This window comes from Macaca fascicularis, chromosome 15, assembly GCF_037993035.2.
Source record: "Macaca fascicularis isolate 582-1 chromosome 15, T2T-MFA8v1.1".
NCBI classification, from domain to species: Eukaryota; Metazoa; Chordata; class Mammalia; order Primates; family Cercopithecidae; genus Macaca; species Macaca fascicularis.
In genome coordinates this window covers 43,516,718-43,540,044 of record NC_088389.1, presented here as the reverse complement: position 1 = coordinate 43,540,044, position 23,327 = coordinate 43,516,718, and the positions used below count along the sequence as shown (strand labels likewise).

General features: G+C 44.4%; 1 protein-coding gene across 1 annotated transcript; it reads left to right on the top strand.

Moving 5' to 3' along the window:
- The first annotated feature begins 12,298 nt into the window (after positions 1 to 12,298).
- Positions 12,299 to 22,422, top strand: ATP6V1G1 (ATPase H+ transporting V1 subunit G1). The gene is made up of 3 exons (XM_005580963.5): positions 12,299 to 12,484; positions 16,973 to 17,073; positions 21,609 to 22,422. Exons 1-3 carry the CDS (start codon positions 12,403 to 12,405, stop codon positions 21,780 to 21,782), a joined length of 357 nt encoding a protein of 118 aa, XP_005581020.1. The 5' UTR covers positions 12,299 to 12,402; the 3' UTR covers positions 21,783 to 22,422.
- Positions 22,423 to 23,327: the final 905 nt, after the last annotated feature.

The window sequence follows — 23,327 nt, the reverse complement described above, 5'->3', positions numbered from 1 at the left end:
CCTGTAATCTCAGCCACTCAGGAGACTGAGGCAGGAGAATCGCTTGAGCCCGGGAAGCAGAGGTTGCAGCCAGCTAAGATCGCTCCACTGCACTCCAGCCTGGGCGACAAGAGTGAAACTCCAACTCAAAAAAAAAAAAAAAAAGAGACAGAGACCTCCATCTCTACAAAAAATTAAAAAGCCAAGAGTCCCAGCTACTTGGGGGGCTGAGGTGGGAGGATTACTTGATCCTGGGAGGTAGAGGCTACAGTGGGCTATGAATGTACCACTGCACTCCACCCTGGGCAACAAAGTGAGACCCTGTCTCAAAACAAAAACAAAAACCAAAACCAAACACAGAAGAAAAAGAAATAAGTAATCAGTTAATTAATGGGAGGAGCCAGTGGTTCTTATAGGTAAGTGATTTCCAGCAACACACAAGGATGAGGGGAGTTTGAAAAACAAAAGGTTGGGAGATGTCTTAACTATTGCTGTTTTCCAGGAGCATAGGGCTTAGGTAAAGTTCAACATTGTTAATCTCACGAAAAAAGTATGAAAATTAAACAAACAAAAAAGGGACATGCACACATAGGCTCTGGTTCCCTGTGTTGGAGATGACAGAAAGAGCAATCTCTTAAAAGGCATTCCTGCCATTCTCCTGCTGCCTTCCCATTGCTTGCTTGCTTGCTTGCTTGCTTGATTTATTTGTTTATGATGGAGCCTCACTCTGTTGCCCAGTCTGGAGTGTGTGGTGCTACCTTGGCTCACTGCAACCTCCACCTCTTGGGTTCAAGCAATTCTCCTGCCTTGGCTTTCCTGAGTAGCTGGGATTACAGGTGCCCACCACCATACCCAGCGGATTTTTGTATTTTTAGTAGAGACAGGGTTTCGTCATATTGGCCAGGCTGGTCTCAACTCCTGACTCTCAACTCCTGCCCACCTCAGCCTCCCAGAGTGCTGTGATTACAGGTGTGAGCCACTGCACCTGGCCCCCATTGCTTTGAGATAAAGGCCAAAGTCCTTAGCAAGGCCTCCAGGCCCCACGGAACTGGCCCCTGCCTACTTATCTGGCCTCACCTTAGGGCCTTCTTCCCCTCTTTCTATGCACTCCAGTTACACTGCTCTTTCTGGAACACTCCATTCTCTCTCTTGCTTCAGGGCTTTTGCTCAAGTTGTTCTTTCTGCTTCAAAAGCTCTCCAACCCTCCTAACCTCAAACCCTGCCCCGAGGTGGACACCTCAAGCTTCGTTAGTTACCTCTTCCTCATTCTTCAGTCTATATTGTCAGCTGAAGAGTGACAAGGGTCACAAATTTTGAAGGCAGGGTTCTATTTCTCATAAAGGGTTGCAGCCTGCAAGGTGGGTCATTTTTTTTTTTTAATTGTTTTGAGACAGAGTTTCAACTCTGGTCTCGAACTCCTAACCTCAGGTGATCCGCAAGGTGGCCATTCTAACAGGTTGGGAAGCATAGCCTATGACAGAAGATGGGGAAAAGGCGCCTCAAGAATGGGAAGTGTAGAGGCCGGGCGCGGTGACTCATGCCTGTAATCTCAGCACTTTGGGAGGCTGAGGTGGGTGGATCACGAGATCATGAGATCAAGAGATCGAGACCCTCCTGGCCAATATGGTGAAACCCTGTCTCTACCCAAAATACAAAAATTAGCTGGGCATGGTGGCGCATGCCTGTAGTCCCAGCTACTCGGGAGGCTGAGGCAGGAGAATTGCTTGAACCCGGGAGGCGGAGGTTGCAGCGAGCTGAGATCGTGCCATTGCACTCCAGCCTGGTGACAGAGCAAGACTCTGTCTTCAGAAAAAAAGAATGGGAAGTGTAAAACAGAAATGTATGCTGAGCTGGTTGACTGAGTATACATATGCAGTAAGCTATAGAAGGAGTCATGAATATTTATGAAAGGAGAAACATGCACATGTGCAATTGAACTTCATGCCTCTTCATGGGTAGCATGTTCCAAAAATTGCGACATTAGCGTGATCTGAAGGAGCTGTTTTCAGCCCTCTGATGTCAAAAGGTGAAGCAGAGGACACAGAGCTCACTGTCCCTCACTGTGCAGCCTCTGTACCCTGCCCAGAACTGCTCCGTGGTCGGTGACCTCTTCACAGGAAGGAGAGCTGGTCAGTTGCTGTGTGGAAACTACAAAAGAGAGGGGGAGTCTGGTCACGGCCTCAGATGATTGACTAGAGGTGATAAAGGAATGAATTGTTTGTTTCTTGTTTCCTTTTTTTCTGTATTAATATTATTTTTAAATTTTTTCTGTAGAGATGGGATCTCACTATGTTGCCCAGGCTGGTCATGAACTCCTGAGCTCAAAAAATCCTCCCAACTAAGCCTCCTAAAGTGCTGAGATTACAGGTGTGAGCCACCACGCCTGGTCTGTTTCTTGTTCTCTAGAGTTGCTTTCTGCTTATTCCTTAGGAAAGAATTCTGGTTTAGGTTAGTAAGGAAGGGGCCTTTTGAGGCGTGTCTGACCTCCTGTCACGACATGACTGGGAGCTCAGCATTTAAGTTTTTCTGGAATTCGGTTGGCCAAGAGGGGGCCCATTCAGTTGGTTGGGAGGCTTACGATTTTATTTTTATTTCTCATGATCAAGTTACTTTGTTCAAAAACCCTTGGATATCAAAGTTCTGTTTTCTAGAGTAGCACCAACAGAAATATAACGCATACCAAATGTGTAATAATAAATTTTCCTGTTGGGCACATTTTTTAAAGTAAAGAGAAAAAGTAAAATGGATCTTTTTTTTGTTTTAACAATTTTTTATTTTATTTTATTTTATTTATTTATTTTTATTTATTTATTTTTTTTGACATGGAGTCTCGCTCTGTTGCCCAGGCTGGAGTGCAGTGGCTCGATCTCCGCTCACTGCAAGCTCCGCCTCCTGGGTTCACGCCAGTCTCCCGTCTCAACCTCCTGAGTACCTGGGACTACAGGTGCTTGCCACCACGCCTGGCTAATTTTTTGTATTTTTTAGTAGAGACGGGTTTTCACCGTGTTAGCCAGGATGATCTCGATCTCCTGACCTCGTGATCCGCCTGCCTCAGCCTTCCAAAGTGCTGGGATTACAAACGTGAGCCACCGTGCCTGGCCAATATTTTATTTTTAATTGTGGTAAAATACACATAACATAAAAGTTATCATCCTGACCATTTTTAAGTGTACAGTTCAGTAATATTAAGTATATATTTGTGGAATTAAACTCCAGAACATCTTCGTCTTGCAGAACAGAAACTCTCTACACATTAAATAAGCCCTGATTCCTCTCTTCCCTATTCCCCCACCGCCTGCCTTGCTCCTGGCAACCACCATTCTACTTTCTGTCTCTATTAGTTTGACTATGCTAGGAACCTCTTAAAAATGGATTAATACAGTATTTGTCCTTTTGTGACTGGCTCATTTCACGTAGCATAATGTTCTATCGTATGCACATATGTATATATACATAGCTATTGAGCACTTGAAATATAATATTTTTATATACATATATTGTGTTTAAATGTTAAACATATTATTTATGTAATATAAATATAATATTAAACAATATCTGTAATATATATTTTTTTTTTGAGATGGAGTCCTGCTCTGTCACCCAGGCTGGAGTGCAGTGGCACCATCTCAGCTCACTGCAACCTCCACCTCCCGGGTTCAAGTGATTCTCTTGCCTCAGCCTCCTGAGTAGCTAGGATTACAGGAGCACACCACCATGCCTGGCTAATTTTTTTGTATTTTCAGTAGAAATGGGGTTTTGTCATGTTGGCCAGGGGGGTCTCAAATGCCTGACCTCAGGTGATGCTCCTGCCTTGGCCTCCCAAAGTGCTGGGTTTACAGGCATGAGTCACTGCACCCAGCCTAATAATTTAAATATCTTAAATTTAAATACCTTTAAATAGCCTAAATAAATTAAACACTTCATTCCATAAAATAGAGTAAGTGTTCCAATGAGCTGAGCAGAGGAGTTTGGTTTCATTGATGGAGAAGGGCTGAAAAAAGCAGAATAAAATAACAAAACGTGGATTGGTCATTTCAAAGTTCTCTGTAAGGCAGGAACAAGGAAACAGAACAATAGAGAAATAAATGATTGTTTCTTTAAATTTCCTTTTCCTTTTTTTTAATTTAAAAACAATTTTTAGACTTCTACTTTTTATTTTATTTTTCTAGAGAGAGTTTTGCTCTGTTGCTCACACTAGAGTGCAAGACTGGAGGCAAGACTGGGCTAAAATCTAGCCAGTTCTCTGAGCATTTGGCCCAGAAGGAGCATTATTTTAATTTTTTAATTTTAAAAAATTTTTGAGACAGAGTCTTGCTCCGTCACCCAGGCGGGAGTGCAGTGGCGTTATTTCCACTCACTGCAAACTCCGCCTCCCAGATTCAAGTGATTCTCGTGCTTCAGCCTCCCAAGTAGTTGGGATTACAGGTGTACACCACCATACCTGGCTAATTTTTGTATTTTTAGTAGAGATGTGTTTTGCCATGTTGGCCAGGCTGGTCTCAAATTCCTGAGCTCAAGTGATCCTCTTGCCTCGTCCTCCCAAAGTGTGGGATTGCAAGTGTGGGCCCCCACACCCAGCCACAATTACCTCTTGAAGTCACTTGCTACATAGTCTCTAGACCAACTGATGCCAAGTAGTCACCAAATGCCATATGCTGGATGCCATATCCCATACCCTATAGCTCAACAATGTCTAGCTGTTATAGTAGCTAGTCAGGCACCCATGAGAAGACTAGATTGCAGTGGCTGGATCATACGGTAAACCATGATGGAGCCACTGCAATCCAGCCTGGGTGATATATATATATATGCATGCTGAGGTTTCCATGCCACCAAACCAGAACTAATTTGTTATCTGACCTTCCCATAAATCGCGCGAGAGAGGTAACAGCCTAACTTCCCGAACAGGCCAGTTTCAATTGGCATGATAATGAAGTTCTCTCTGCTTTAATCCTTAACAAAAAAGTAAACAAATAACCTGATGTTAACCAATCACTTGGCTGGGCATGGTGGCTCATGCCTGTATCCCAGCACTTTGGGAGGCCAAGGCGGGTAGATCCCTCGTGTCCAGGAGTTCGAGACCAGCCTGGGCAATATGACAAAACTACGTCTCTACAAAAAATACAAAAATTAGCCGGGTGTGGTGGTGCACACTCGTAACTCCAGAAACTCAGGAAGTTAAGGTGGGAAGATAGCTTGAGCCCAGGTGGTCAAGGCTGCAGTGAGCCTAGATCATGCCACTGGTCACACCCAGTGCCAGGGAAAGGCAGTCTCCCAGTAGATAGAAAAACCGGAAACTGGTGATGAATAGCCTTCAAAGTTGGGTGAGTGGGCTTAAACATGCACACCAACAGGCAAAATGGCAGTGTTTAACTGGTATATGACCTTCTAGGAACATTCGACTAGTAAGGGAAGATGGTCTCAAGCGAGCATGCATACAACTCCCGTAAACACATTGCGCACGCAGCCCCTCTGTAATGCTGGCAGGTCACTGTACGTGCGGACAGCCCACCCCAAAAGAAGAATCAGGAGAGAATTCTTAATGCAGAATTCTGGGATCTAATGCAGGACCCCAGAAAAATGTCAACATATAAAACCCCAAGTCAAAGGTCAAACTACACATTTGATCTCAATCATCCGCTTGGCCCTCTTCCAAGTGGGCTTTCCTTCCTTTCATTCCCACTCTAAAGCTTTTTACTAAACTTTCACCCCTGCCCTAAAACTTGCCTCAGTCTCTCACTCTGCCTTAGGCCCCTGGGTCGAATTCTTTTTTCTGATGAGGCAAGAATTGAGGTTGCTGCAGAACCCTACAGATTCACTGATTGACCACTACTAACATAGCCAGTTGCTAACCAATGTCATCTCTGTAAATCAGTGAGAATTCCTGTCGAACAACTTTGCATCAGCCCACTTCTTGCTTTTAAAACCCTGTTCAATAACAAAGGCCAAACAAAGCACTCTCCCAGGCAACTTGGAAGTGTGTCCAGGGCTGCAGTCCTCGAACTCTGCCCAAATAAATTCTCTATATTAATTTTGCCTTAGTTTCTTTCTTTAGGTGGACAGGATGTTGAGAATTAATGGATGTTGAGAATTAATGCATAGTTAACCCTTCCTCTCCCTTGATTTATAAGGAAGATAATTACTGTTAAGTAAAAATTATAGATGAGCCAATCATGGTGGCTCACCCCTGCAATCCCAGCACTTTGGGAGGCCGAGGTGAGAGGATTGCTTGAGCCCGGGAGTTCAAGACTAACCTGGCCAGCATGGCAAAATCCATCTCTACTAAAAACACAAAAATTAGCCAGGTGTGGTGGTTTACACCTGTAATCCCAGCTACTTGGGCGGCTAAGGCATGAGAATCGCTTGAATCTGTGAGGCGGAGATTGCAGTGAGCAGAGATCACGCCACTGCACTTCAGCCTGGGTGACACAGCAAGACTCTGTCTTAAAAATTAAATAATTAATTAATTAAAAAAATAAAATTTAAAAAGATGCTCCTTCTGGGTCAAATGGTCAGAGTATGGGCTGGATTTTAGCCCAGCCTTGCCTCCTTATGCAGTAAACAGCCTATCCCAGCATTTGTAGTGGCCTTGCAGAGTCTCTGGAAGGAGTCCCCTTGACTAAGGTGAACTTTTATTGACCAGATACACTAGGTCATTTCTTATTTTCTGTGGTGAGGTCCCAAATGCCGGTGGGACCTCGACCCCTGCTGGTGTCCAGGCTTTTGTCACTGTCATGAGAAGAAATTCAAGGACTAGTAAAAAAACAGTGAAAGTACAGAGATTTATTGCAAAGTGAGAAATACACACTCAAGAAAGGGAGGTGCAGGTGTTCTCAAGACAGAGAGCTGTGCCATCGGGTTTGGGATTTCTATCTTTATGGGTTTCCTTAACCAAGGGGTGGAATATCCATGAAGATTCCTGGGAAAATGTGAAGATTTCTCAGAACTCTTGCCGCCCAGTTTTACACCAAATATGAGTGTTCCTGGGACTGTCCAGGTACTGGTGGGTGTGTGATTTAGTATGTTAATGAGTGTATAATGAGGTCCTAGGAGAAACCTAGGTCAAATTCAGCCCCAGGTTGGGTCCAGTCGATCTTAGCCAGCTTGGCCTATACCCCGGTTTTTCAGGGTTTTATCAGCCCCTAGCTTATGCAGCCATTTCAAAAGTTTCCTTTTGTCAGTCATGTGAATCTGCTGCCTAGAATTTTCCTTTTCTTTTCTTTTTTTTTTTTTTGAGACAGAGTCTCACTCTATTGCCCAGGCTAGAGTGCAGAGGCACGATGTCGGCTCATTGCAACCTCTGTCTCCCAGGTTCAAGTGATTCTCCTGCCTCACCCCGCTAGTAGCTGGGATTACAGGCATGCACCACCATGCCCGGCTAATTTTTGTATTTTTAGTAGAGACGGGGTTTCGCCATGTTGGCCAGGCTGGTCTTGAACTCCTGACCTCAGTCTATCCACCCTCCTCGGCCTCCCAAAGTGCTGGGATTACAGGCATGAGCCACTGCATCCAGCCTGCCTGGAATTTTTTATTCTTCTGCCACTGCCTTGTATTATTCTTGTGTCAACATGGGGTCCAGATACCTAAATTCTTGTGAGTAGTGAGTACATTGTAAGCAAGTTACATGTGTTAACTGATTTAATCCTCACAATAATATTATTATACTATTAACTTCATTTTCTTTTTTTTTTTTTTTTTTTGAGACAGGGTCTCACTTTGTCACCCAGGCTAGAATACAATGGCGTAATCACAGCTCACTGCAGCCTTCAACTCCTAGGCTCAAGCAATCCTTCCGCCTCAGCCTCTAGAGTGCCTGGGACCACAGGCATGTGCCACCATGCCTGGCTAATTTTTTGAATTTTTTGTAGAGAAGAGGGTTCATTGTGTTGACCAGGCTGGTCTTAAACTGCTGGGCTTAAGTTATCCACCCACCTTGGCCGGCTAATTTCGTGTTTAACATATGAGGAGTTGAAGTCACCGAGTGGTTCCATTTGCTAAATTACAAGGCTGGGGATTTGAACCCAGGCCACCTGGCTCTCTTAACCAAGGCAGTGAGAGGCTCCACCTACCTTAGTCCTAGCCGAGCTGGGGTGTATGAAGAACAACCTTGCTGCTTCTCCTTGTTTCCAGCTTGTGTATGAACAACCAGTCCTCAGAATGGAAACACTCCTTTCTTTGATATGCTAATACATTCCTTGGTCAGGGCAACAAGGCCTGAGATCCACTCTGTTTCCTTCAGATGACTGTCTGAATCTACCTTACTGGTTCAAAATTTTCTCTCAGAGGACAATGGCTTCACCCTTATTTCCTAGTTATTGTGGGACACCTCCCCAGGGTACCCCAGTTCTGTCAACAAACACCCACTCAGATCATTGGAAATCCAAACCAGTCTAAAAATTTCAGAGGCGGGATTGTCTCATTTTTTTTTCTTTACACAATAAACTTTTGAAATGCTACAAGCAAAAAGAATTCTGGAATTTGTAGATATTTAGATGCTTTGAGGGACTGGGCTGTTAGAGGAACCCTAATGTGAAGGCTTTTGTTAAGTGGAGGACCAGATTTGTAAATAAACAATCACCCCCCAGCCAGATAAAAATAACAGCTTCCATTTCCTGGCTCTTACTACAGACTAGGAATTGCAAGAGCTTTACATCTGTCATCTTCTCTCTCTAATAACACCTTTATAGAGGTATAATTCACATAGTGTACTTTTAAAGTATGCAAATCAGTGTTTTTTTTTTTTTTTTTTTTTGAGGAGTTTCACTCTTGTTGCCCAGGCTGGAGTGCAATGGCATGATTTCAGCTCACCGCAACCTCCGCCTCCCAGGTTAAAGCAATTCTCCCGCCTCAGCCTCCTGAGTAACTGGGATTACAGTCATGCGCCACCACAACCAGCTAATTTTGTATTTTTTGTAGAGACGGGGTTTCTCCATGTTGGTCAGGCTGATCTCAAACTCCTAACCTCAGGTGATCCGCCTGCCTCAGCCTCCCAAAGTGCTGGGATTACAGGTGTGAGCCACTGCGCCGGGCCGGTTTTTTTTTTTTTCCTGTATATTCACAAGGGTATGAAGCCGTCACCACTAATTCCAGAATGTTTCCATCACCTGAAAAAGAAACCCCATGCCGGTTAGCAGGCACTCCCCCATTCCTCAGCCCCTGGTTAACCACTAATCTACTTTCTGCATCTATTTGACTATTCTGGATATTTCGTATAAACGGAACTGTACAATGTGTAGTCTTTTGTGCCTGGCTTTTTTCATGTAGCATGTTACCACGTTTCATCCACGTTGTAGCTTTATTTCCTTTTTATAACCAAATACTATTCTATTGTATGAATATGCAAATTTTGTTTATCTACTCATCAGTGGATGGACATTTGGGTTGTTTCCAGTTTGGGGGTACCATCATCTCTTTTAATCTTTATGCCACCTCTAGAAGTGTGTATTTCTGTCCTCCAATGATTGACAGAGTGAACTGTGTTTTCTTTCTTTTGATCTCTTTTTGTTTATACAGATGGGGCCTTCCTGCATTGCCCATGCTTGAGTGCAGTTGCCATTTACAGGGGCAATCATAGTGCACTGCAGCTGCTAATTCCTGGTCTCAAGGGATCCTCCTGCTTCAGCCTCCCGAGTAGCTGGGACTACAAGCACGCGTCACCATGCCCAGCTAATTTTTGTATTTCTAGTTGAGATGGGGTTTCACCATGTTGGCCAGGCTGGTCTTGAACTCCTGACTTCGTGATCCACCGGCCTCGGCCTCCCAAAGTGCTGGGATTACAGGCTTGAGCCACCATACCCGGCCACTTAAAGTACATTTTAATAAAGAAATAAACGCTGGGCGTGGTGGTTCATGACTGTAATCCCAACACTTTGGAAGGCTGAGGCCGGCGGATCACGAGGTCAGGAGTTCAAGACCAGCTTGGCCAAGATGGTGAAACCCCATCTCTACTAAAACTACAAATAAAATTAGCCAGGCGCAGTGGTAGGCACCTGTAATCCCAGCTACTCGGGAGGCTGAGGCAGGAGAATCGCTTGAATCCAGGAGGTGGAGGTTGCAGTGAGCCGAGATTGCACCACTGCACTCCAACCTGGGCTACAGAGTGAGACTCCATCTCAAAAAAAAAAAAAAAAAAAAAAAAAAAAAAAAGAAAAGAAAAAGGAAAGAAAAGAAAAAGGAAATAAGGTACATTTGCGGAAGTATAATGACTAACTCTGTCAGATGTTATCTTATGTGTAAAAGAGGCAAGGATTAGTGTAATTTATCATTTAAGGAATATAGTAACTCAGCCAGGAGACATGGGGGCCCGTGTGTCCTATTCTGTTTTATCTTCAAAACATCTTTCTGGTCCTGTTTCTTACATCAGAACAGAACAGAATTTCTGTACCTTCTTTCCAACCCCACTGCGAAGTCAATCAAATGAAAATGTCCTGAGCCATGAATCCAGCTCCTGGAGTGCAGAATCTTTCTATCAAGAAAAATTCTGGCATTATTTTATGTTCTCAGCACTCGCTGGACTCTAAGAGGTCAGCCGGTCCTTTCCTCAGCCCACAAGATTCCTGAAGAAGAGCAGTAGCTCAGAGGTTTTACTCTGCAGCCCTGACTGGATTCAAATATCCTGTCTGTGTGTTAACAGGGGCATGACTTTTGGCTCAGAGACTTTGGGACTCTCTGAGCTTCAGTTTGGCCAATATAAAATGGAATTAGTAACAGCGAGGAGTGAGTGAAGCAATGACAAGGGCCTGTCATATTGTAAACTCAAACTCTGGCTTCGTATTTCCCTATTCACCGTGGACGGGGAGATGTCTCCGTGCCAAGTTGACCCCCTCCCCAACTCCGCACACGCTGGCCCTTTTCCCTAATCATCTCCCACCGCCTGCATCCCCCACTGTGCTTTCCTGGGTAACTTCTTATTCTTTAGATCTTATTTTATTTTTTAAAAATTAATTGTATTTTATTTATTTATTTTTTTTTGATGGAGAATCTTGCTGTGTCGCCCAGGCTGGAGTGTAGTGGCGCAATCTCGGCTTACTGCAACCTCAGCTCCCGGGCTCAGGCGATTCTCCTACCTCAGCCTCCTGAGTAACTGGAATTACAGGCATGCGCCATCACGCCCGGATTTTCAGTAGATATGAGGTTTTACCAGGTTGGTCAGGCTGGTCTCAAATTTCTGACCTCGTGATCCGCCGGCCTCAGCCTTTCAAAGTGCTGGGGTTATAGGCGTGAGCCACCGCGACTGGCCTATTTTAATTTTTTTGAGACAGAGTCTTGCTCTGTCACCCTGGCTGCAGTGCAGTGTCACGACCTCGACTCACTGCAGCCTCCACCTCCCGGGTTCAAGCGATTCTCGTGCCTCAGCCTACCAACTGTGATTACAGGCGCGTACCACCACGCCCAGCTAATTTTTGTATTTTTAGTAAAGACGGGGTTTCACCACGCCGGCCAGGCTGGTCTCGAACTCCTCACCTGAAGTGATCGGTCCACCTCGGCCTCCCAAAGTGCTGGGATTACAGGCTCGTGAGCCACTGCGCCTGGCTTTCAGATCTTATCTCAAACACCACTTCCTTGGTACAGCATTCAGAGACACATCCACATCCCTCTCCCGTTACTAAAGGTTCCTTCTTACGGCATCCTGCATTTTTCCTTCATGACTTTATCACAGTTTGTAACTGTCTATTTATTTTAATTAACCTGTCTGTGTCCATAAACTGTGAGCTCCGCCGGGACCTGCTCTCTGCTATGTCCTCAGTATCAACAGTGGTCTAGGATCACAGCAGGCTTTCATCAAATATTTATGGGAAACAGTCCAGTCCATTCCTGAACTCGGGTTCAGAAAAGGATAGCGATCTGTCCAAAATCACACAGGTTAGCGGTAGACTTGATCCCAAGTCTCCTAACTGGCACCCCAAGACTCTACCCCTGGAACTGGCAAGAATCTTTCTAAACTACCCCCCGATAAAATTTTGAGTGCCAAAGAAAGTCCCAGAAAGGGAAGGAGTGAGCAGTGTGGAGAGTAGGAGGAAAGTGATTTGACTTGGCCCCTTCTCTCTTAACGTTAATGTGAGCATACTACAAACTGAGGGACTATAGCAATGACGACGTGGCAGAGCGGCTACACTGAGTGAACCGATGACCCGGCAGCCATCAGAAGAGGTTCGGGAGGGTAGAGGGGAGGAGAGTGGAGACCCTGCGCAGGCGCGGTCGAGGCGCTCCGCTCCTTTCTCCTCTGCCCCGCCCTATCTCTTCTAATCACAGAAGTCCAAGAGCGGTCAGCTGATGCTACGCTGCGCGGTCACGTGACAACGGGGGAGGGGCGAAGCGCAGGCGCAAGGAGCAGGCGCAGATGGTGGGCGGCTGTGTCAGCTGACCCAAGGGGCCTTCGAGGTGCTTTAGGCGGCTTGCCTTCGTCTCAGAATCGCTGCCGCCATGGCTAGTCAGTCGCAGGGGATTCAGCAGCTGCTGCAGGCCGAGAAGCGGGCAGCCGAGAAGGTGTCCGAGGCCCGTAAAAGTGAGTTTCAGGGTGGTGCTGCCCAGCGTGGCGCGAGTCGAAGGAAGACCGCTGGGCCGCAGGTGGTGGGTAGATTAGGCCCGAAAAACTGCGGGGTGCGGCCTTGGGTATAGTCGCAGAAGGTTGTGTGTTTCGAAGCTCTGAGGAGCTGAGGCTCTGGAAGGCTTGCGAATCGCCTGGAAGCCACGATGTGAGATGGTAAATTGGGCGTGGAAACAGTAATGGGTTACCGTCCTTGGGGCCTGGAGGCATGTGAAGTGGGCTCTCCAAACGGAGCTCTTTGTTCTTCCCCTCTCCCACTTAACGGCTCTGGGGTGGTCAGTCTCGGTGAATGGAGCCAGCATCCACACGGTTGCTTGGTCTGGAAACCTGGAGTCCTACTTGCCTCTTCTCCCTCCCTCGTTTGCCACCTTTAGTCAGTCGCCAAGGCTTGCGTATCTTTCACTTTTTCCTCCATGTCTACTACCAGCGTCTTAGTCCAGGACACTAGTTTCTCTAAAGGTACTGTGACTGTCTAAATCGTTGATTGGTGTGTGTGTGTGTGTGGTGGGGGGGAGGTGTCTGTGTTTCTGTGTAATATGTGGCAAGCGCAGTGCCCAGTGCATCAGTTGTCTCCCCTAACGTGGCATTCAGTGTCGCAGTGAAGGAAGCAGGTATTGGATCGCTTAATTAATTGCAGGAGAGATGAGGGCTGGAGTGGAGAAATGGAAGGTTGCTAAAGAATTTAAACAGGTGAGTTTAATCTAGACTGGGGAGTGGAGGAACCCGTTCTAGTCCCCTCCAGTCAATCCATTCTCTCTGCAATCAGTCATCCTTCTAAAATGCAAAGATTTGACTTCCTGCTGGCAAGGAACAAAATAAATAAATGCAGATATGATTTTCCTACCGCCTTTGCAGTCAGACGTTTAGTGCCTGCAGAAGAAAGCTCAAATTCCTTAATGAAGTTGGGGAGGCTCCCGTGGGTCAGGCTTGGTCCTTTCCTCCAGCCATACTGAATCATTGTGGTCCCTTAGAAGCACCATGATTTCTTTCATCTGCAGGTCTTTGCACACGCTGTTTCCTCTGATGGGAGAAGCCTTTTCCAATTCTCCTCGCCTTTGTTCTCTGACCCTTAGTCTTCCATCAGACCTGAAAATTTAGGAAGCACTTCTTCGGGGAAGCCTTTCCTGACTCATGCTTCTCACCCAGATTAGGCTTGGAGTCCCTCCCAAGTGCTGATTTCTGCCACGGCCGTGCAATAACCTGTTTGTTTATATGGCTCAGTCACTCGACTAAGCTGGAGAACAGAAACTATGTCTCATTTAACTTTATGTATCCAGTTTCCCATCTGGTGAGAAAGATGCTTCTTTCCCTATTTTACAGATGGTAAAAATGAGGCTCAGAAATGATTTGTCCATACCCTGGGAAGCAACATAGTTGGGACTCAGAAGCCTCTTTTTCCATGCAAGGATAAGATACTGATCTTAGTAGTTCTTGGTGGTTCTCCTAGTATAGGAGTTACTCTATCTGACATCCAACTAGATTGCAAGCATGTCTCTTCTACTTGTGCAATTAGGGGTTGTGTGGTACTTGGAAAGCTTTTTTTGAGGGTGTTGGGAATGGGAGGAAGCCTTTTGTTCTTGCTCCGGTGACTGGAAAGTTCTTTGTTCTTCCCAGAATATTTCCAGTCATGCCCTCGATAGAGTATTTTCAGAATGACTTCTCAGAGTTTGTGTTCTGATGGCTCACAGAAGTTGTATCTGTCGGGAGGGATAGGAGAATAGATTGGGGAAGTGCAGAAAAAAAAATGCTTGGAATATTGTAAGAATAATTCTGAGTACCCTGGTCAGGTAGGATTTATGTTTTATACCTTTATCCTGTCAAGCCTGGTGCAGGGTTTTGTGTATCTCAGGTAGCTGTGAATTTGTTTTAAAAAGTATTAGTTTGGCTGGGCGTGGTGGCTCATACCTGTAATCCCAGCACTTTGAGAGACCGATGTGGGTGTATCACCTGAGGTTGAGAGTTTGTGACCAGCCTGGGCAATATGGAGAAACTCCGTGTCTACTAAGAATACAAAAATTAGCTGCGCGTGGTGGTGTGCGCTTGTAGTCCCAGCTACTTGGGAGGCTGAGACAGGAGAAACGCTTGAACCCAGGAGGCAGGGGTTGCAGTGAGCTGAGATCATGCCACTGTACTCCACCCTGGGGAACAGACGGAGACACCGTGTCCCCCCTCCCCCCCAAAAAAGGTATTAGTTTACGGCTAACATACGTCTCAGATTTTTTTTTTTTTTGAAGACAGTCTCACTCCGTCACTCAGGCTGGAGTGCAATGGCACCATCTTGGCTCGCTCCAACCTCCACCTCCCGAGATCAAGAGATTTTGTGCCTCAGGCTCCCAAGTAGCTGGGCTTACAGGTGCCCGCCACCATGCCTCTCTCTATTAAAATACAAAAACATATAAATTAATCAGTACATAAATAAATACAAAATAAATTTTTGTATTTTAGTAGAGACAGGGTTTTACCATGTTGGCCGGGTTCGTCTCAAACTCTCGGCCTCCCAAAGTGCTGGGATTACAGATGTGAGTCGCTGTGCCTGTCCTGTCTCAGAATTGTTAATAGTTAGGAGCAGAGGTATTCGGAAGAACTGCAGTTTGAAAAATTGCCTTTCTTGATTTATAATTATGGTTGACTTGCCCAGTTAAGAGTTGGGAAGAGGCAGTATGTAAAATGGTCCCATCCAATTTTTTAATGAAATCATTGCGTTGGACCTTACATTTATTTTTTTATTTATTTTTATTGTTTTGAGACGGAGTCTCGCTTCATCACCCCCAGGCTGGAGGGCAGTGGTGTCAGCTGACTGCAACCTCTGTCTCTTGGGTTCAAGTGATTCTTCTGACTCAGGCTCCCGAGTAGCGCTCGCCACCACGCCCAGCTAGTTTTTGTGTTTTTAGTAGAGACGGGGTTTCACCATATTGGCCAGACTGGTCTCGAACTCCTGACCTTGTGATCCGCCCATCTTGGCCTCCCGAAGTGCTGGGATTACAGGCGTGAGCCAACACGCCTGGCCTGGACCTTAAAATTTTTAAAGACTTTGTGTTAATGGCATATTTCATTGGAGTGAAACAAAACACTGGCTCCCATATGTAAGGCCCAAGAAAAACAAGATTTAAGAGAAATACGATTTTCTGTTTAAATATTTTTTATTTTGAGGCCCCTATCAAAATTGAATGTTGAAGATGTTTGCCAAAGGCAGTAAACGGTATTATCTTGAGTTATAAATGCAGGGAGCCATGGGAGTTGGGAGTGATGTCTTGTGGAGCTACTGCATAATGTTTGGGCCATGAGTGTTTTTTGTAGATTGTTGGTTTTGAAAATATCTTTAGCTTTGAAATATAGCCCATTATAGCTTATGGAAGGATAGCATGTGAAGGATTGGGGTACAGGTGGCCAAAGCAGACAGTAATAGGCCAGAAATAATACTGGAGTGAACGTGGACTTGCAGAAATAGTCTTTGGAGTGCTTAGAGAGAGACCTGTTAATTGTTTCAGACTAGCGTCGGGGAATGTTGATGTCATGGGTCACTTCATTACAGGTCCAAAGTTCTGTTCTTAATCAGGAGGTAGAAGGTTAAGTTTATTTTCATTTATCCACACGGGTTCTAGACAGTTGATATACAATGATGTATAACAAAGCCTAATTTTAGATGCAGGATGTCTTTTGCTCTGAATTAAATAAATAGGTTGATGGATGGTCTAGAACCCCTCTTTTTTTTTTTTTTTTTGGTGAGTGGAGACTCAAAGCAGAGGGTATATGTTGGCTGTCCTTGTGGTCTGTTTTCATGTAGGCTCTGACCAAACCTAGAGATTTTTTCCAGCTGTATGTTAAGCCACTCACTTCTAGAAACCAAAATACCTGTGTCTCCTCTTCTCTCAGCTGCTTGTGCAGTCTGACTGTACAGTGTTCCTCATTCAGCATTCCTTCGCAAGTCACCACTGTCATTACTTCCTTGTGACAGGCACTGCTTTTAGTTTCCAATGTTACATCATCTGGTTCATTAGTTACATTATAGGTTGATGTCCTTGGGAGCTTATTAGGCTTCTTGCTAAGCATCTAAGTAGGGTTGCAGCTTTAATGAGCAGCATACTTACATGTTTACTTCTGGAGAAGAGTTCCCTAGATGGTTAATGTTACTCATTCTATGTTCGTTCTTAATAGTTGAGATTGAGAGAATATTCTGACACATTCTATAATTTTTTCCCATCTTTTTAATGGGCTGTAGTTATAGAAGGTATTCATTTTTGTTTTGTCACTTTCTAGTTAAGTACAGCCTATAGGAGGGAGGAACCTGTACTATTTGTTAGCTCTGCATTCCCTCTTTCCCATGCACATCTCTTCAGACTGTGTCATAATTTATTCTTGGTTTATTGTTATAATATACCATCTGAGTCTCTGCTTGCTTTTCTACTTTTAACCACTTCCTGATATAGCTCTCTCCTTTGAAAACAGGAAAGAACCGGAGGCTGAAGCAGGCCAAAGAAGAAGCTCAGGCTGAAATTGAACAGTACCGCCTGCAGAGGGAGAAAGAATTCAAGGCCAAGGAAGCTGCGGTGGGGCACCATTTGTTTTTGTTGCTGCTTTCGTCTCCTAATCCCCCGTCCCACCAAGGCTTTCAAAATAGCCAGCATAGCTCAGAGATCCTGGTTGAATTTTGAAAATGTGGTAGTCATGTGTTTTATTGACTGCTTAGGCATCTGTCTCTTAGGATGATCAGTTTTTCCACTCATATTGAGTCCTAATTTTCATTTATTCACTCATTTGACACATATCTGTTAGGCAGTTAACATGTCTCAGGTACTGTGCTAGATGCTAGAAATCAGCTGTGACCAGGAAGAGACATGGTCCCTTCCCTCATGGAGTGTAGCTTACCATCTGGTGGCCAGGGAGACTCAGTAATACAGTACAAATCATGCAGAGCTACAACTGAAAAGTGCTGTGACGGTTGTAAACAAATCAAATGGAGCCCCACTTTAGTATAGTATATATAGTACAGACATTTACCAGTGATACAGGCTACAGTATGGTGCATCCAATAATAGTACAAAAACAGAGAGTACAGAGGAGGCAGGGACAATTGTGGAAAGGGGAAAGGACAGAGGAGGACTTCACAGAGAAAAGGAACTATCAGGACTCTTGGGTGCAGGTAACAAAATATAATTAAAACTGATTCTAAATGGAATGTAATGGCCTATATAATTAAAAACCCAAGAGCTTAAATAATATGCTCAGGACTTTCTCTCCCCTCTGTGTTTGGCTTTGTATCATTCTCAAGTTCTACATTGTGGCCTCTAGTAGTTCCAGCATACACACTTCCAGGCCCAAGTCCAGTGATTAAAGGCACATACCTCTCTCCTTGCATTAAGTAGCAAAAATTTTGATCAATTTTTAATTTTTTCTTTTTAAGAGACAGAGTCACATTCTGTCATTCAGGCTGTAGCTCAGTGGTGTGATCATAGCTCACGGTAGCCTGGAGCTCCTAGGCTTAAGCCATCCTCCCCTGCCCAGCCTTCTGAGTAGCTAGGACTATAGGCATGATCCATCATGCTCAGCTAATTTTTTTTGTTTTTGTAGAGATAGGGTCTTATTGTGTTGCCTTGACTGGTCTCGAACTCCTGGCCTCAAGTAATCCTCACATCTTGACCTCCCAAGCTGGATCATCTTTGTTCTTGGCAATTACAATGCCATTAAAACTTGGCTGGGCACAGTGACTCACACCTGTAATCCCAACACTTTGGGAGGCTGAGGTGGGAGGATTGCTTGAAGCCACAAGTTCAAAACCAGCCTGGGCAATAAACCAGACCGCGTCTCTACAAAAAAAACAAGATAAATACAAATAAAACTTAACATGTTTCTGTGATTCTTGCACTGGGGCTGATAGGTGCTGTAAGTTGTCAGATTGCTCATAAAACAATGTAGAAATACCCTTGTGTGTCAGGGCAGCCATCATCTTCTTATCTTCTTTTTTTTTTTTTGAGATGGAGTTTTGCTCTTGTTGCCCAGGCTGGAGTGCAATGGCATGATCTCGGCTCACCACAACCTCTGCCTCCTGGGTTCCAATGATTCTCTCGCCTCAGCCTCCCAAGTAACTGAAATTGCAGGCATGTGCATCCGGCTAAGTTTGTATTTTTAGTAGAGACGAGGTTTCTCCTTGTTGGTCAGGCTTGTCTTGAACGCCCGACCTCAGGTGATCCGCCTGCCCCGGCCTCCCAAAGTGCTGGGATGACAGGCGTGAGCCACCACGCCCAGCACTTTTTTTTTTCCAAGATGGAGTCTTGCTCTGTCACCCAGGCTGGAATGCAGTGGCGTCATCTCGGTTCACTACAACCTCCACCTCCCAAGTTCAAATGATTTTCCTGCCTCAGCCTCCCAAGTAGCTGAGACTACAGGCGTGCACTAACATGCCCAGCTAATTTTTCTATTTTTAGAAGAGATGGGGTTTCATTATGTTGGCCAGGTTGGTCTTGAACTCCTGACCTTGTGATTCGTGTGCCTCGGCCTCCCAAAGTGCTGGAATTACAGGCGTGAGCCACTACACCCGGCCCGTCTTCATATTTTTACATTATTTTTTCTTTATTGTGGCACAGGCTTAGGAGGTCCCAATGACAGGTGCCCTCATATTCTTACATTGTGTGTTGTAGTTGATTATAGAGATGGTACTGGTATTGCACTGTAAAGCACAAGCTCTAATTCCTTTTTTTCTTTCTTTTTTTTTTTTTTTGAGACAAGCGTTTCACTCTTGTTGCCCAGGCTGGAGTGCAATGGTGTGATCTTGGCTCACTGCAACCCCCACCTCCCAAATTCAAGTGATTCTCCTGCCTCAGCCTCCCGAGTAGGATTACAGGCGCCCACCACCACACCCAGCAATTTTTTTTTCTTTTTTTTTTTGGTCTTTTTAGTAGAGAGAGGGTTTTGCCATGTTGGCAGGCTGGTCTCGAACTCCTGACTTCAGGCGATCCACCTGCCTCAGCCTCCCAAAGTGCTGGGATTAGAGGTGTGAGCTACCATGCTCAATCAAGCTCTGAATCTTTCTAGCAGTGTTCCATTTGTAACCTCTTTAGTTTTTGAGACAACTTAGCAGAGCCTGGCATATGGCTTATATTCAAGAAACAGGTAACGGGGTTCTGAACATAAAAGTATGAGTTAGCAACCGAGCTGTTATGAAATGCCCCGGGAGATTCCTGTAATATGAACAGTTATAGTATAGTATGAAGAGCCCTAAGGGCATAGTGGCTCCTGCCTGTAATCCTAGCACTTTTGGGAGGCTAGGGTGGGTGGATTGTTTGAGCCCAGGAGTTCAAGACCTGCGTGGGCAACATGGTGAAACCCTGCCTCTACAAAAAATACAAAAATTAGCTGGGCATGGTGGTGCATACCTGTAGTTCCAGCTACTCGGGAGGCTCAGGTTGGAGGATGGCTTGAGCCCAGAAGGTAGAGATTGCAGTGAGCCAAGATCATGCCACTGCACTCCAGCCTAGGCAACAGAGTGAGACTCCATCTCTTAAAAGGAGAAAATGGAGTGATAAAGTTAGGCACAGTGGTGTACACCTGTGGTCCCAGCTCTGCAGGAGGATCTCTTGAGCTTGGAGTCTGAGGCCATCCTGGGCAACATAGTGAAATCCCATCTTTTTGGGGGAAAAAAATGGAGTGATAGCCTCCTTATAGGTCATTGTGAGAAATAGGTAATGTGAGAGAATCTTTTGCAAATTAATGTTATACAAATATGAAGGGATGTTGTTATTAGCATATATATATGTATAGTGAGGCAAGAACAGATTAGGTGAATAAAAAGGGTCTGACACAAAAGTTACGTCTTCCAAAACCTTATAGGTTAAGTTCTAGTAAAGAAGGCACAGCAGTTAACAAAAAGCTGGCTGTACTGTGAAGACCATAGAAGGTAAAAGAAAATTCATGTCAGTGTGTGTGAAATTGCTAAGAGAAACTGAAGAGATAAGATGTTTACAATAAAAATTCAGGTAATAAAAAGGGGCAGGCCAAGGTGGGTGGATCACGAGGTCAGGAGATCGAGACCATCCTGGCTAACATAGTGAAACCCTGTCTCTACTAAAAATACAAAAAAAATTAGCTGGGTGTGGTGGCAGGCGCCTGTAGTCCCAGCTACTCAGGAGGCTGAAGCAGGAGAATGGCGTGAACCCGGGAGGTGGAGCTTGCAGTGAGCCAAGATCGCGCCACTGCTCTCCAGCCTGGGCAACAGACCGAGACTCCATCTCAAAAAAAAATAAATAAATAAAAGTGGGGGGGGGTGGTGGGGGCAGCAATGAGAAATTAGTTTTCCTCTCTTTCAGATCTGCAGTACTCCTCAGAGCCAGTCACTGTTAACAGGTTTCTTTTTTAAATTCTTATAGAATATTTATATTTGCAAGAACAGATGTGACACACTGGTGAATCCACTGTTGAACTTAAGAACTAAAACACTAACCAATAATGGTGAAACTCCTTGTATATTACTCCTAAATTGTATCTTTTGTTTATTATTCTTACTTGTTTTGTTTGGAGATGGGGTCTTCTTGGAATTTTGCTCAGGTAGGGCTCCAACTCACCATCCTCCTGCTTCAGTGTCTCGAATAGCTGAGACTACAGGCATGCACTACCATGTCTGGCTTGTGTTTATTATTATTTAGGAATTTTTAAAAACCATGTATCTCCCCACATTTAAAACCACAGATAATAAAACATACCACATTGATACTGTTGTATATCTTGCTTATATTTTACAGTTCATTGCAATTCCTGAATAGTTCTCTTATATAGAAGCAAGCTGAGTTTTTAGGTTGATTCCTGTCTTTGGTTAAGGCTAAATAGCAGACTCTTAGAGGAGAGATGTGAATACATGTCTTTGGAATAATTTCCTAGCAGTGGAAATGCTATGCAGTTTACTTTTGGTAGATGTGGCTCCCGTTGACTCAGGGAATACGTCACATGTGCTTCAGCCACAAGGTCACATTCTGAGTATACTGATTGGTGAGCCTGGGTTTCTCCAAAAGTCAGCAAGTAGCTTATGAGATGTACCTGACCAACCAGAGCATTGTTCTGATAATCCCTCTGTGACATCGCTCCCCATCTCCAGGCACTGGGATCCCATGGCAGTTGCAGCACTGAAGTGGAGAAGGAGACCCAGGAGAAGATGACCATCCTCCAGACCTACTTCCGGCAGAACAGGGATGAAGTCTTGGATAACCTCTTGGCTTTTGTCTGTGACATTCGGCCAGAAATCCATGAAAACTACCGCATAAATGGATAGAAGAAGAGAGAAGCACCTGTTCTGTGGAGTGGCATTTTAGATGCCCTCATGAATATGAAGCTTTAGCACAGCTGTAGTTACATTCTTTTGAAATGGCATTAAATTATTTCCATATATTATATAGTAGGTCCTTCCACTTTTTGGGCAGTAGCAAATCTAGCTTTTTTGTACAGACTTAGAAATTATCTAAAGATTTCATCTTTTTACCTCATATTTCTTAGGAATTTAATGGGTATATGTTGTCTTTTTGGCAAGGTATATATGCCTTTTGGCTCAAGCAACATGTATATCACTGTTGACTTTTTCTTTCTTAGATCTAGTTTAAAAAAAAAACACCACATAACCATTCTTTGAAGAAAGGAAGGGATTAAATATTTTTTTTCCCTAACACTTTCTTGAAGGTCAGGGGCTTTATCTATGAAAAAGTAGTAAATAGTTCTTTGTAACCTGTGTGAAGCAGCAGCCAGCCTTAATGTAGTCCATTCTTGCTAATGGTTAGAACAGTGAATACTAGTAGAATTATTTGGGCTGCTTTTAGTTTCTCTTAATCAAAATTACTAGATGATAGAATTCAAGAACTTGTTACATGTTATTACTTGGTGTATCAGTAATCATTTAAAAGTAAAGACTCTGTCATGCATTTCTCTCCCGTTCATTTTTTTCCTTGTCTCCATGATGACCAATGGTTCATCATTTTTGATAATGCATAATGCACTTTGACCCAGATGGTCTGCAGAATTTCACTTAGGACATCAGCGCACAAACAGCACACATATCACATACCCATTTATATACATAATTAGAAAATGTTCGTGATACATGCATCATATGATTTCACCCAACAAATGTTTTGGAAAACAGCAAGCAACTAGTCTGTAGTTTCTTTTCTCTAGAGAGCCTTGGCCTGGGGCAAGTTATTAAGCATATTTCCTTTCTGGTGGGCTAGATGATGTGCATTATACCTGCAGTACCTTCACACTAGCCCTTACAAGTTTTGTGGTGTTTTTTTTTTTTTTTTTTTTTTTTCTTTTTTGAGACGGAGTCTCGCTCTGTTGCCCAGGCTGGAGTGCAGTGGAGCGGTCTCGGCTCACTGCAAGCTCCGCCTCCTGGGTTCATGCCATTCTCCTGCCTCAGCCTCCCAAGTAGCTGGGACTACAGGTGGCTACCACCACACCTGGGTAATTTTTTGTATTTTTAGTAGACAGGGTTTCACCGTGTTAGCCAGGATGGTCTCAATCTCCTGACCTCGTGATCCACCCATTTCGGCCTCCTAAAGTGCTGGGAATACAGGTGTGAGCCACCACACCCAGCCTAGCCCTTACAAGTTAAATGTCCTGTGGCCCTCTTAGCCGAAAGTCTTTGGTTGCAAAAGTAATTGCTTATAGGTGAAAACAGTTGAAAGAACATGGGATTTCCTTGTTCTGATACAAGACAAGACAACTAGATGACCTTAAAAACCCTCATATTTAATATGACTCAGGATTTTTTTTTTTTCAGACCACTGCTGTCTCTAGTTACTGTTATTTCTCTGTTCCTTTTTATAGA

Excerpts from the sequence above, each read along its gene's own strand:
- ATP6V1G1 (XM_005580963.5), top strand. The coding sequence starts at position 12,403 with ATGGCTAGTCAGTCGCAGGGGATTCAGCAGCTGCTGCAGGCCGAGAAG. Across the intron at positions 12,485-16,972 it reads GGTGTCCGAGGCCCGTAAAA|GAAAGAACCGGAGGCTGAAG; the intron begins GTGAGTTTCAGG and ends CTTTGAAAACAG. Across the intron at positions 17,074-21,608 it reads TCAAGGCCAAGGAAGCTGCG|GCACTGGGATCCCATGGCAG; the intron begins GTGGGGCACCAT and ends CCCCATCTCCAG.